This window comes from Habropoda laboriosa, unplaced genomic scaffold (assembly GCF_001263275.1).
Source record: "Habropoda laboriosa isolate 0110345459 unplaced genomic scaffold, ASM126327v1 scaffold61, whole genome shotgun sequence".
Taxonomy (NCBI): Eukaryota; Metazoa; Arthropoda; class Insecta; order Hymenoptera; family Apidae; genus Habropoda; species Habropoda laboriosa.
The window spans coordinates 1,890,849-1,906,301 of record NW_017100203.1 but is presented as its reverse complement, the minus strand read 5'-3'; the positions used below and the strand labels follow the sequence as shown (position 1 = coordinate 1,906,301).

At 36.4% G+C, this 15,453-nt stretch overlaps 1 protein-coding gene across 1 annotated transcript in view; it reads left to right on the top strand.

Moving 5' to 3' along the window:
- The window catches only part of LOC108570523 (acetylcholine receptor subunit alpha-type acr-16), a 348,441-nt gene that overhangs the window by 178,853 nt on the left and 154,135 nt on the right, over positions 1-15,453 (top strand). Inside the window, exons 6-8 of the mRNA XM_017932396.1 lie at positions 686-761; positions 2,449-2,453; positions 8,092-8,272. Of these exons, the coding sequence (XP_017787885.1) occupies positions 686-761; positions 2,449-2,453; positions 8,092-8,272 (262 nt within the window). The remainder of the gene's footprint in view (positions 1-685; positions 762-2,448; positions 2,454-8,091; positions 8,273-15,453) is intronic.

The following is a 15,453-nucleotide window of genomic DNA, read 5'->3' as shown; positions in this document are numbered from 1 at the left end:
AAATCGAATCAGAAGTAAAATTGGAAGCATTCAGCTACCCATACGCTTCTCGAAAAATATTCTAAAATTCTGCTAGAGCAGCAGTTTCATCAACGACGAATAGATACAATATCGCGGTATTAGAACGGTAAACCGAAACCGAACTTGGTGAAACCGAATTCACGAAAAGCGTAGAAATTTCAAAGTGAAAACGGAATGAAAGAAGTTGGACCCGGTCGATCCGTTTCAATTTCCCTCAAGAGTCCATAAATATGCTAAAGCAAAGGTTTCCTTCGCGATCTTCGAGAAAAATTAGCGGATACGTGAATTAAAAGGTTCTTGAAACGTCACGAATCTCTTCATTTTAGATAGCAATAGAAGAAATTTCTCCGATTGCCATGGAAAATGCGATGTTCAGACTGTCGATTACCCCTAAAAATATGTACACCAGGACAAGTATACGAAACACCATTTACGACACGTCATCCTTGTGTCTTTTCCTTGCACGATTTATCAAATACCAAACACTGTTCTGTCACCACCGTTGATCTATGTGTATGGCTGCGAAAGTAGACGTAATTGTAGCGTAGAGATGAAGAGTAACGTGAAAGCTCTGGCACGTGCATGTGTACTCGCTTGGTGTGACCTAGCGAAAAGCCCCGAATATAGACGTGTGCCCGTGTTAATCGAAATTTGACGTTGCTAGGTCGATCTAGTGCTCAGCTCGGAGAAAGGTGGCGACTTGTCCGACTTCATCACGAATGGGGAATGGTACCTGATTGGTAAGTACCTTTGAGTATCTACGAGATTTTTCTGATACGTAGATTGATGTACAGAGTGTCCAAATATTATCAGACGAGACGAAACGTTGTGGTTCTTTGGAACAGAAGAATTTTGAACTTCGTTGGCAATTTTTAATCTGGAATTTAGTTTGGGAAAAATGATCACCAAGGGGTTCTATTTTTAAAAAACACTTTCTAAAATTATTCATTCTTTGTGACAGAAAAATTGTGGAAAATGACTACCAAGGGGTTATATTCTTAGATCAATCTACCTTCGAAAGACACTTTCCAAGATTATTCCTTCTTCGTGACCGAAAAATTGTGAATTTCATTACCAATTTACCAATTTATAATTTATAATCTGATTTGCGAAAAATAACCACCAAACGATTCTATCCTTAAATGAATCTACCTTCGAAAGACACTTCCCAAGATTATTCATTCTTCGTGACAGAAAAATTGTGAATTTCATTACCAATTTACCAATTTATAATTTATAATCTGATTTGCAAAAAATAACCACCAAAATATTGTATCCTTAAATCAATCTATCTTCGAAAGACATTTCCGAAAATTATTCATTCTTCGTGACGGAAAAATTGTGAATTTCATTACCAATTTATAATCTAATTTGCAAAAAATAATCACCAAAATATTGTATCCCTGACAGAAAAATTGCGAACTTCATTACTAATTTATAATGTAGATTTCGTTTGCATAGTTTTATCAAAGGGTTCTACGTTTCAGATAAATCTACCTCGAAAAAACACTTTCCCTATCTAAATAGAAAATGATCGATCGTTGTCTAACTTCAACCGTTCGAAACATATAAATATCGAGTCACGTGTTAGTTGAATGAAGATCAAAGAGATCGCAGTTCAAATCCAAAAGGATCAACAACATCAACTAAACACTCGACTCTGTGCTCAACGAACTGACCAGAGCTAACCGATCGAAAGCAAATATTCCTCCACCACAGTATTGTGTAACCAACTTTACACTTGTACATAGTCTCTGACTATTTGTAAATAGATTGTCCATTTCCAACTGACAGAAATGTGTAATAGTTGTTCTCTATTATTTTTAAGTCCAACTTCCTACTCGCGAACGCACAGGTTACAAGCTACAATATTTTCTATGGATGTAAATCACTTAAAATAAAACTTGACGAACGGTAAAAATTATTTTCACTTAATTAAGTTTCGGGGGTTTTATTACAACTTTGAATCGTTTCACAAATTCTTCTATGAACCGTGAATGGGCAGCAATATGTAGAATTAAACGTCAATGGCGCCTGCACAACGTCAATATTCCCACAATCCTATTTATTTTCGAAAGCACATTTTATGGGGTAAAGTTCAGAAAATTGAATAATATTTTTTTCGAATAAATCTGAGCGCGAGAACAAATTAAAATCGTAATATGAAAGTTCAATATTAATTATTGCTAAGTTAGTCAATAATAAATAATATTCTATATACATATTTCGGAAGAGAATTTCTTCAGCTTTAAATTGAGTAGAAGATCGAAGCATTAATGTGCATATATATACGTATCTTTACATAATAGTAATTTGCTTCAGTGTCCAACTGTAAGTAGAACAGATACATCACACGTCAGGCAACTATTAAAGTTAGCTCGGGAACAAGTAGTATAAGTCAATAACTATCAACCAATTGATAAGTAGCTCAAGTTAGTTTCAATTCAAACGCATTGTTGAACGTGATCAGAGATCGAAATATATTCAAGACAATAATAATGTTTAGAAATATATAAACGTATTCTAAGTTCATCAAAATAAGTATTGAAATTTGACAAAAATTTTGTCTGTATTCATGAAAGATAGAACTGAAAATAGCTTCACTTATGCATGTTGCATAAAATTACGATTTTTCGGACGCTCAGGAGCATTCGCCCGAATCACATCATTCTCGATCGTTACACAGAGGACTCTCGTGACACATAGCACTCTCGTAAGACAACTCTCTGTCGTAATACACCGAGAACACTCTCCCGTAATGCACCCTCGTACCATAGAACAGACACTCGATTCACGTAGTAGATTGTAGTAAATTTTTCGAAGTAAAGTATCTTTTTATCCAATTAACGCAAAAGTAATTCAGCGTTCGATTACCGGCCATGGGTCGTTTATTTCGAGAATCACTACGCTGCCCCTGTATACCTGCCGCATACTGGCTGGTGTCAGGAGGGTTGCTCGACAACAGGGATATTTTTAACTATTAATAACTAAAAAACGAAGCCTCAAACGCAATTGTTTCATTCTTGATTTTTGTCTTGTTCTGGCCTGTAGAATCACCTCTTAAATTTTCTACTCGTACATTATACCTCAAAGCCAGTTTTGAAATTTACAAGGAAAGTCCAACTTTGTAACAATAGTGAAACATGAAAAATTCTCTTTGCTTTTAATATTAGATTCTACTTTTGAGCTTCGTTTAACTACTTATTCCTTTGGTCATAAATATACATATAATTCGAGATAAAGAATACTCTTAAGTATCTAATTATATCTCGTGAAATTAGAATAAAAGGTGCAACAAATGGAGTAATTGATCGTGATGACTGTGTTTTGGTCGTACAGTAAACCTACGTTTGTCCACGAGTGACAGGATAATATACGATAATCCTCGCTAATTTGCGAATCTGTTTGTAGTTTACTTTATGGAATTACGCTGTTGTAGCTAGGGAAAGGAATCGAATTACGAGTAGAAGGGATTTGGGCGAGTAAAATTCTGTTGCTGGTTCATTTAAACAGCATTGTATATACACTTACGCGTTTACGTATCAGTTGCATTTGACTTATTCCATATGCATATAGGTTGTCCACTCTGAATTAGTCACTAATGCAATATTCCGAATATTTGAATACCCAAGTACAGTAAAATTTTCAACTTTCACTTTTTCTCTTCTCGCCGACCAGAATACGTTGCTGTAATTTTCATTGCTACAAACAATTTCGCGGCAAGTGTTTTTTCACAAATGTCCACCGGTCCAGATGTGTAGATTCACCCCATAAAGTCGCGGCAATACATTTTTTACACTCTGTATGTACATTTGGATGTCGGTGGCGCCTGCACAACATCTTCCTTTCGCACATCACGGTAAACTTTTGTTCCTCGATGTTCCAGAAATCTCTCCATTTATTCTCGAAAGCACGTTCTCTCTGGCGAAGTTCAGGAAACTGAATGGTATTTTTTTCGAATTTCAAACGCGGGATTACTTCAAGTTTCCCAATTCCATACGTAAACATCGAACCTGTAATCTTGCAAATTTCAAGAAAAATCCTTATTTACGCATTCGCCATGTTCTCTAATAATGCTTCGCCGGGAGAGCCAATTTTCAGGTTGCCACGAAAACTGCATTTTTCGCCTAGGTTCGTTTCGGCCGGCGATATTCGCGTCGTCAACGCTTAAAGGAATGTCGATGGAAGTCGTTACAATGACGTCGTCTCGCGACAAAGATCTCCCGCGGTTTCCGTCTTCCGCGCCCCATGAACTTTCCGATCGATGCGGCGATTGAACGAGCGTTGAATAGCTTTACGAAGCTTCGATTTTCGCGCGGCTGTCTTCGACGTGGTGGACCGTTACCCCGGCTTTACGATCCTCTTCCTCCTCCTCTCTCTCTCTCTATCGCCCCGATAGAGCAACATTCTCTCCTAGGTTCTCGATTCTCTCTTCGTTGTATCGTCGCCCTTCAACGTTACTCTTCGAATTCGGTTCACGAACGGCGATTTTGTTGCAAGCTCATGTGAGTTTCGTGTATGAAAACTCGCCGCGAGGAATTCTAAACGCGACGAATGAATAATGGAAAGTGGCGGAGAGAATCTTAGCGTATACCGCTCACGTGAAATTGCATTAATAAATTTAGCTTTTCTTCGCGAACGCAACGACACCGGCTCGACTTTCGACTCGAAATTTCAGTATAGTCGATGGAAGAAATGTAGGGAGGTTTGTAAGTTTGCTCAGGCAACAAGATTTACGTGTGCTAGGATATCGATAAGCGAGTCGAAATTAATTATAAGTACTTACATGTCTGTATATTGTTTATTTCGGGCTCACAGTTACGAAATTTCGATTTGGTTTACGTTAATTTTGAATGTACATTGTTAAATTGATCCATTTGTTTCACCTCGTTCACTCATTCCCTTCATTCCTTTTTCTTATTCCCCTAACTTAATTTAACTTACTTTCCTTTTATCACTCTCCTACTTATCGATCTATTGTTTTCTATCTATTTCTTATATTGCTAACTTAATCCATTCATTCGCCTCATTCACTCGTTCCTTTTTGTTTTATTCTCCTAACTTAATTTAACTTATTTCTTTTCTTACTATTCCATTTATCAATTTACTCTTTTCTGTCTGTTTCTTATTTTGATAACTTAATCCATTCATTCACTCATTCTCTTCATTCCTTCTTTTTTATTCACCTAACTTAACTTATTTCGTTTTCTATTTTCATTCCTTGTTTCTTTATTCCCCTAACTTAACTTTTTTCTTTTATTTTTTCTCCTACTTACCAAATCTACTGTTTTCTATGTATTCCTTACTATCTGCAGTTCTTTGCCTATTTCCTGTCACAATTCTTTCCATTTTCTCCTTCCTTTTTTTCAACATTCTGAGCTAAACTTCTATCCTCCAATTATAACCACATTACATTCACGAAACGTAAAATACTGTAAACAATTTCTGAAACGAAGTGCAAAAATTTTGTACGAATTCTAGAAAGTAAGAAATAATAATTGGACAAATAGTTACTAAATAATCATAAGCAAGTCATAACAATTTATATTTACTACCACATTTCAGATATCAGTTAGAAATAGCCAGACATAAAATGTTATTCATTCTTCAACGCTGACCGCTAACTTAATAAACTTAAACTTCGAACGATACGTCTAAATGAAAAGCTACAATATTCAGAAAGAATCCAATTATAAATCCAAAGGCAAGGTACCTCTGTCTCAACATACGAGGAAACACGTTTCTCTAAATACCTTTTCCTCTCACCGAAACAAGACGAAATACGTTCTAAAAGGAGAAGCGCAAAACTACGCACACAAAAGAAACGAAAAATAAACGATATTATATACGGAACTACCGAAAACAAAAACCCGCTCTCATCTTCTATGCACGCGTGTACAACCGAGCAATTAAAAATCACACATTTCCCGGAACAAGGTAGTCGCAGTTGCAGCTTTTGTAATTTTTGCGACCGGAACAGATGCAACGTGTTGCAAAATTGGCGTTATTAGCGTTTCTCCGGTGAACATTCCAGAGAGAAAGAGCGTCCAGGTTTCAACAAGTGAACGTTCTCTCGATGCTTCTTTCTCGTCGAAATTAGCCAGGTCGATTTTAGAAGAAACACAGTTCTCAGATCGGAAATAATTAAAAGTTCCGATGCGATCGTTAGCGCAACTTTCTCAACGCTTGAATATCCTCTTCTGTCTGCTTTATTAAATTCCGAGTTTGAGCACACGTGTCAGCTGCGTGGCATCGATCGACGTTAAATATTTTTCACGGAATAACGGGAAATTACGCCGGCTGGCAGACGTTACACGTTCGCGCGGCTGTTTCATCTTTACAGCGTCGCCGCCATTTCGGTATCGGTCGAACGAGACAAAGAAGCGGTCGACAGAAGGAAATTTTACGAGGTTATAAACGACACTGTAAGATCACACGCAGATGTAAAAGTAGTTAAAGCGAAATCACGGCGCACCGAGCTCGTATTTTCGCGGTTGCTTCTGTTATAACTAACGCGTTGGTATATATCTCGACTTTGTGTAGGACTTGTAATTCGAAATTACTCGGAGGGGGCGTGCCGCGTGTGAGAGAAAGTTTAAAGATGGATTGAAAAGTAGATTTGAATGGACTGGTCTCGGTTGAACATTGAAACGTACTTTGGAAATTTTGTTAGAAATAATTTCGAGGGGAGATTTTGTTATTTTTAACCTATTAACCCTCCTAATTGGCATAGTTTATTTGCCTTGTTTCATAGTGATCCGTACTTATTGAACGCTAAAGCAAACTTTGTAAATTTACTGAAAAATATTCTCGAGAGGAGATTTTCTTATTTTTAATCCATTAAGCCACCTAATTAACGTATTTTACTTTCTTTACTATCTATGAACACTGTGAACGGTGGATGCCGGGTCAAGTATGACCCAATACTGAAATCTCTTTGGTGTACAAGAGAAACCACATTTTTCTGTTTTACTAGGCACTATATTGTTTAAAATTGCATAAATTCATTATGATTAAAGTAACAAACATATTTGTAACATAAGGAGAGGAGAGTTAAGAGACATCTAAAAGCTGGGTCATCGGTGACCCGACATCCCTACTTATCAAACTTTTCTATTATGTAGTATCGGTAGCCTCCATACCCAAATAGGAAACCGACAAGTGAGAATACAGAGGGAGTGGTTGGCGTAGCGCGCAAAGCCTCGGCTTGCTAAGCCGAAGGTCCCGGGTTCGATTCCCGGTTGGGTCCCTCAATATTTTTCCGTCGTTGGTTCCTACAAAAATGGAGGCATCTACGGCTACACGAAGGCAAGAAGGAGTTAGGCGATGAATAAAACAAAAAAACATGTGAGAGGAGAGAGGGTGTGCATGTTTCCCAAGATGAGTTGAGAAACAGAGGTTCGGCTGAGTGCCACTGAGTTGATGGGAGAGTGCACTCGGAAATGTTGAGAAGTGATGAACATTCGAGGGCGGGGAATGTCAGTTCAGGATGGCTGTTATATATCGGGGCCTCCATACCCAAATAGGAAACCGAAAAGGAAGAATAGAGAGGGTGTAGTTGGCGTAGTGCGCAAAGCCTCGGCTTGCCAAGCCGAAGGTCCCGGGTTCGATTCCCGGTTGGGTCCCTCAAAATTTTTCCGTCGGTTTCTACATATTAATATTTCAAAAATAATCTCTTATCCTTATCTTCCATACTCAAATAAACACAAATCATCACATTAAAATTTCAAAAATAATTTCTCATACTCGCTGAAACTTACCATTCTCAAACAAAAAAAACCCAACCCAAAATCATTATATCCAACTGACTCACATATACCTAAACACACATGTACGTATATAGAAACTCGTACAGTGTATACCCAAATCCATGATCACGTGCAACAGTCGTTAAACTCATTTTCACGCGTGATCCAAAAGCGTTGCATACCACGGAAACATGACTCCACCGGTTCACCGTGGTTTGTGAATCTCCTCCCTCCCTCCTCCCCTGATCGGTCGTTAATGCGACCATTCAGTATCCTTGGTATCGACAATGCGTGGTAACACGGTTCGATGGATATTCGGAAGAAGAACACGATAACGTATCAATGCTGTCCAGAGCCGTACATCGACGTCACATTCACCATACAAATCCGAAGGAGGACCCTCTACTATTTTTTCAACCTGATCGTGCCGTGTGTGCTGATATCAAGCATGGCCCTACTTGGTTTCACACTGCCGCCAGATTCTGGGGAGAAGCTCACTTTAGGTAACGTAACTCGTAGCATGCCTTGCCTGCCAGTGTCACACCAGCCAGACAATACACCTTGTTCTTTTCGTTTCTTTTCTTCCGTTCGTTCTTTCGTACTGTCACACACACGATATGTATACTCTTATCTCTACTATCTATCTATCTCTACTATTCTCTCTTTATTTTCGTCTGCCTCTCTTTGTATATGTATGTATGTACACATACACTTGGAGTCTTGCGACTGTTTCATTTTAGTCGGATTATGTTTCTATGATATACTACTACTACTACTACTATTACTACTACTACTACTACTACTGCTACTATTTACTACTACGTTGATCACCTATCGCTAACTGAACGCTGACTGTCCCGTGTTTGCTTCGTTTCTGGACGACAGAAAAGTATGTAAAACGGAATCAATCAACGATCTTTCGAACGTTATTATAGTAGACGAAATATTGTCGATGCAACACGTCGGACGACGTTTCCGACGTATTCTCCGTGTTTTTTTTTTTCTCTCTGGATAATGCGAGAATCGCTTTTTTCCACTGTGTCTGCCGCGGTGAAAAAGTAACGGAAGGTTAGAAGAAGTTGAAAATTTCATTTGGGAAACTTTTCAACCACTCGATGGAAATGTATAGACCGACGAGGGTTGTTTAACGTTGAAAGGAAAGCCTTGGTTTTTGATATTGGAACGGTCACGCCGTCTTGTCTGGATCTTTTGTTTTCTTCAATCTGATCATTGATCCGAATTCGCGATTCGCTCTTCTACAGAACATTTCGCTCGTTTCATCAATCTTCTTTCTAATGAAATCGACCTGGTGTTGTGTTTCTTCTGTCTTTCACTCTGATCGATTAACGATTCGAGATAATTAGTTTCGTTTCTAGAGTGTAAGGGAATTATGATGATTACTTGTTGTAGGTTACGGGTGAATGTATTTTTTTTTTTTAATTAAAGGGTATTTGCAGCGTAATTATTTACAGTGGTTTTTCAATTTTTTAATGTATTTGTGAATGTATTTAGGCTTGCCAAAGTATTAATCGAAAGTTAGATATTTAAGTTAAGGGAAACTTAAGTTAAGCAAAATTTAAGTAAAGGAAAATTTAAGTTAAAGAAAATTTCACTGAAGGGAAATTTAAATGAAGGAGAATTCAAATTAAGGGAAATTTAAATAAAGGAAAATTTAAGTAAAAGAAAATTTAAATTAAGGGAAATTTGAGTAAAGGAAAATTTAAATTAAGGGAAATTTAAGTAAAGGAAAATTTTAATTAGGGGAAATTTAAGTTAAAGAAAATTGAAGTTAATGAAAATTTCAATAGAGGGAAATTTGAGTAAAGGAAAATTTAAATTAAGGGAAATTTAAGTAAAGGAAAATTTTAATTAGGGGAAATTTAAGTTAAAGAAAATTTAACTTAAGGAAAGTTTAAGTAAAGGATAATTTAAGTTAAGGAAAATTGAATGGTGAATTGTACATATTCTCGTAATATAGCGATAAATTTCATCGATATTTTGCATTATTTAACGTAACACGTTATCAAAACGAGGGTAAATTTTTTTTCATAAGTACGTGGTAGCCTGAATTGTAAATGAAAACACGATATACTATACGAGAGCATCACTACCTTGTGTTCTGTACTTTACGTTCAGTTGTCGAGATCCAAAATTTAATGTTTAATTTTCATAAATGAGGTTATATGTACAACGCGATGTATATTTTCCCATTCACAATAATATGCAGTGTGTTCCACGCTTTGCAAAAATATGCAGTGTGCATCACACTGGTTCTATTCAGAGAACAAGAGGAAGTAGGAAATGGGTAAAAATATATTTTTAATGACTTCTTATAATCAAAACATGACTCATATTTTGCTGCAATTTCAAACACTGTTTTGCAGCAACTTTTACCAGTAAGTATAGCATATGCTGAAATACACGAACACACATTTAATACAGCCATATATGTATGTAATGCAGAATACTAATTTATTATTATTTCCTTGAATATGATACATTCAAAAACACAAACGAAAAATAGTAATATAGTACATTGACAAATACTCTAAATTGAAAATTATTCAATCATTTATAATATACAGGAACTGCAATCTTTTGTAGAAAAAAATTACTGCAATTGTATGCAGACGTTAAATCGTTACAAAAATTTGCAAAATATTGTTCACAATTTATGCAAAAGGAGTTAATTTACGAAAGAAGAAATAATATCTGTAAGACAATAGGCACATCTGCTCTACAGTACATACTTCGTACGTGTTCCATATACCTATTCATTGACTTATACTACTTGCAATTCAAGATACAGCTCTCTTAAGTACAGAAGTTAAATACTTACAGCTCAGAAAAAAAGGAAATCACATTACTCCTATCTACAATATTTCCTCAGAATCATAATTATCCCTGAAATATCAGGAAAGATCAACAGTGAGCTATCAAAGCTGATCAAGGATCGATCAATCTCTACAGAGCTCAGCTCGCTAATCTTCATTCTTCGGTCTGTCACCAGACTTCTCCGTTACCCTCAATAATCTCTCGATATTAAAAAAATCTCGCATAATCGCCTCGCCCGAGGAATATTCCATTTCCTCGAAAAAAATTCAGCGAGTTAACACCGATATTTCTCTCGGTGTCGATACCGTAAAATACCGGCCGTTTCATCTCGTAAAATGTCAATATCCGCGCGAAAGTCGTGTATCTCCGAGCACCTCGCTACTTTTGGCCGAAGATCGGCGGGTTTCCGTCGGGGGAACGTCGCGTGATTTCAATTTTGGATAGGCTACATCCCACGGATTACAACAGGGAAAATCCACACGCTGCGCGATGCATTATGCAGAGAGCCGCGCTAAAGTTCGCCGCGGCCTATCTATGCTTGATGAGGCTGCAACGATTGGCTCTGGAATACGTCTTCTGGGAGGAGAGGTTGGCTTTGTGGCTGCCACGTCGCGAACATGGGCGTGCGTTACGGCCACGTGAAATGTTTCATGCAGGGTGTCAGGGTGGATGATGTCGTCTTCTTTGCTTGATCACTCTTGTCTGACGGTAAGCTGCCGTGTGAAGGACTTAGGGTTTACAGGAATTGGTGGAAAATTGCCTCTGAAGTAGATAGACACCTGCTCTATTGTGCAAAATAAAAATGATTTGGGGAATTGCTTGGTCTTGTACTGTACTTTGTGACTTTGTGTATATGTGGTGAGGTGTTTGATTTGAAGATTATTTGACAATTGAGATTTTGGTTAAATACTGATTAGCGAGTATGAAGTAACGTGTGATCTCAAAATTTTTAATTGTAGGGTAGGTTAGGGTGGAAGTTTGAAGATGAACTCTTGGATTTGATATCTTTTTTTAGGATTTCAGTGTTTAATAAGAATAGGTATTGCATTGGAAATAAAGAGATTCTCAAACTTTAATATTGTGCAAAAGCGAGATTCTATAATTGTCATAGTTTGGTATTTACTAAAGAAGCACCTCATAGATTTTATTCCTTTTTTAACGATTTCAGTGTTTATTCAAAATAGGTATTCCATTGGAAATAAAGAGATTCTGAAATTTCAATAATTCTTAGAAGTGAGATTCTACAATTAGTTTGGTATCTACTAAAGAAACACCTATTGGACTTGATTTCTTTTCGATGATTTCAGTATTCATTCAAAATAGATATTCCATTGGATATAAAGAGATTCTCAAACTTTAATATTGTGCAAAAGCGAGATTCTACAATTGTCATAGTTTGGTATTTACTAAAGAAGCACCTCGTGGATTTTATTCCTTTTTTGACGATTTCAGTGTTTATTCAAAATAGGTATTCCATTGGATATAAAGAGATTCTCAAACTTTAATATTGTGCAAAAGCGAGATTCTACAATTGTCATAGTTTGGTATTTACTAAAGAAGCACCTCGTGGATTTTATTCCTTTTTTGACGATTTCAGTGTTTATTCAAAATAGGTATTCCATTGGAAATAAAGAGATTCTGAAACTTCAATATTGTGCAAAAGCGAGATTCTACAATTGTCATAGTTTGGTATTTACTAAAGAAGCACCTCATGGATTTTATTCCTTTTTTGACGATTTCAGTGTTTATTCAAAATAGGTATTCCATTGGAAATAAAGAGATTCTCAAATTTTAATAATATGTAGAATTGAGATCCCACAACTTTTTGACGATTTCAATGTTTAATCCTTCAGACTTTATGGAACACTCTGAACAATAAAAAACTGAACGCAAGTAAGAAACCAGTATAGAAAAGCTGAAAAATCATTCTCACGAGAAGTGATATAAAACTAATTTAAAAAAACACACGAAGCAATCAAACAAAATTCACTTTTAATCTACCAACAACTCCTATTGTCCACTTCGTTAATCCCTAATTGTCACTTCATTCGCCGCATTATCACTCAACGGAACGGCGAACGCGTACAGAACTCGAAAACTCTTCGAAAACGAATGCATCACTTGTTCTTCAAGTAAGAAATCCTTGAAAAGCGATGCCTACAGTGTTCGTGCAAGTTTTGGAAACTCTAAGGTAGACACTAGTCTTCAGAGATCAGTTCAAAGGCTAATTACACGAAGCCACTGTCCCCTTGCTCCGCCCAAGGTGGAGCTAGCTGTTTGCAGTTCAACCACTTCGTATTTATCTTTCCTACGATGCAGTCGTTTCTGTTATTCCATTACACTTTGACAATCGTTGCCAGTCAAATATGAATTATCCTATTTGAAACGTTCGATTACAAGCTGTTTCCCTAGGAATATTAATTCTAAACTGACTGTTCTATCGATTAGATCGGATTTCATTTCGTAGAACATGTGCATAAGTCAAATTTTAGATTTCGTTTTTCTGTTTTATTAGGTCGTCCAATGAGTTCGTGCCATTTACATAATTATTTTAACCCTTTCGATACGTTTTAACCCTTTGGCCATTATACCTCCGTTGAACGGACAGTTTTATACGCTACCACTGGATAAGGAGCATAGCAGTTCAATTTTGCCGTACAATGTAATGAATTGGTGGGAAGAAATCATACTTTAACCCCTTGAACTATGATTTTTTTTCTGATCGTGCATCTAACAAGGGAACTTCGGTAACCCGAAATGTCCGATCGTTTTTAAACGTTGTGGGTTTGTAGGGGACCTCGAGAGAAGCATCGGGCAATTTTCTTTTATCGGCCCAATTTCGGTTCTTCGGGGTGAAGACAGCCCTTGAATGAAGACAAGTGTACCCTATTTCCCTGTACACCTTTAAAACTATAGTAGATATAAAAAAATGTTTATAAGAAAAGTTAAATGGCTTTTTATGCCTTATAAGACTGTGCTATTAAATTAATAAAAATTCTTTTGTTTTATAAAAAATCTTCCACTACCGTTGTGAAAAATTTTTAATTTTCTATCATATCGAAAAATATGTCAAATAAATGCAAATAAATACAAAAGATTCGCACACACACTTGGTACCTGATAACGCATCGTTCCAAGTGCAACGATGACAGCACACAAAGCACGTATCGATTAAAATTATTTAAACATCACATTATTCTATAAGACTAACATATTTATCTGCATTTATTTGACATATTTTTCGATATGACAGAAAATTGAAAATTTTTCACAACAACGGTAGTGGAAGATTCTCATTTAAGTCTTATAAGGCAAAAAAAGCCATTTAATTTTTATTATAAACATTTTTTTTATATCTACTATAGTTTTAAAGGTGTACAGGGAAATAGGGTACACTTATCTTCATTCAAGGGCTGTTTTCACCCCGAAGAACCGAAATTGGGCCGATAAAAAAAAATTGCCCGATACTTTTCTCGAGGTCCCCTACAAACCCACAAAGTTTAAAAACGATCGGACATTTCGGGTTACCGAAGTTCCCTTGTAAGCGTCAGCCATTTACTGTTTTAGTACTGTGTCGGGTAACAAAAGGCAATTTTTTACAGATTAATTACACGTGATTATTCTCGGTGTTGCGAATTAAAATGAAAGTTAAGATTACGATGAATTTTTCTCATTAATATAACTATTTTTCTCACATTTTCAGCAGAATCTCTGCCACGACTCTGACAGGTTGCCTTAGATTAACGGGTTAACACGTTTTATAGTAATGACACTTTGTAAAATTGCTTAATAATATCATTTTTTGCGAATTCCTTATGGACGTCTGTAGTCGCCGTTAGTACACAGCGAGAGTTCAACGACGGACGGCTATAGTCGTCGTTGGTATCGAAAGGGTTAAACGTAGCTTAATGCTCACGTTTTTCTCAACTAGATATGCCGAGGTTTAGCTTTTTATGAATACGTGTCTGTCGATATTTATATCTATTATTATGAGTGAAAATAGAGGAAAAAATATTTTTATATCCTTTAATAATAATGTAATAAAGCCCTCGTGAAAAATTTTCGATTGAGTTAATAATTTTTTTTTAAGAAGCCAAAGTTAGGTATAATGTCCAGGCCTCGAGAGTTGTCCAACCCTTTAAGTCATAAATGAATTTTTAATTATTTTCTAGACGTACAGAATTACGTAGGTTTCCCATTATTTATAATTTATAACTTAGTTTCTCTGCTGCAATAGGAAGGATAACGAAATATTGAAAATGAAAGAAAATAAATTCTGAAAATTGCACTTATTGAACGATTAATTGTGCATATGTGAATGAAAGGGTTAAATGCTACGAATTCCTCTCATCTTTAACGAAGCAATTACGCTCTAAAATTTCTTCGATTTTTCATTAAAATATATTTCAGTACTTCTTACAGAGTCGATATTGTCAAATTTGTTACCCGCTGAGGAATATTGTAATGCCAGATAACAGATGGTAATTCTGATCGAAGCAATGCCCAGAGAGTATCGCGAACGCGATAAAATTTCTCAACTGGAATTCGCGTCATTTTTTTTTCTTCTTCTTTTGCACGTTTTATGTCACACGTGATGAAAAATCACTTTGTCCCGATTTAAGAGCTCCTGGACGTTTAGCTGCTATTGCCTCTCTTAAATTTTCCGACTGAGCACAGTATCAGGTCTGAATGAATGGCTTCATTTCTCGAAGAGCAACTAGAAATATAAAACACCATCGCGAGGTGTATAAAAACGCATCGCTGCACGAACTTACTCGACGACCTAGTATATTTCAATGATCTAACGTGATTGTAACTGATTTATTCTGGCAATCGAACTCAATCTTTA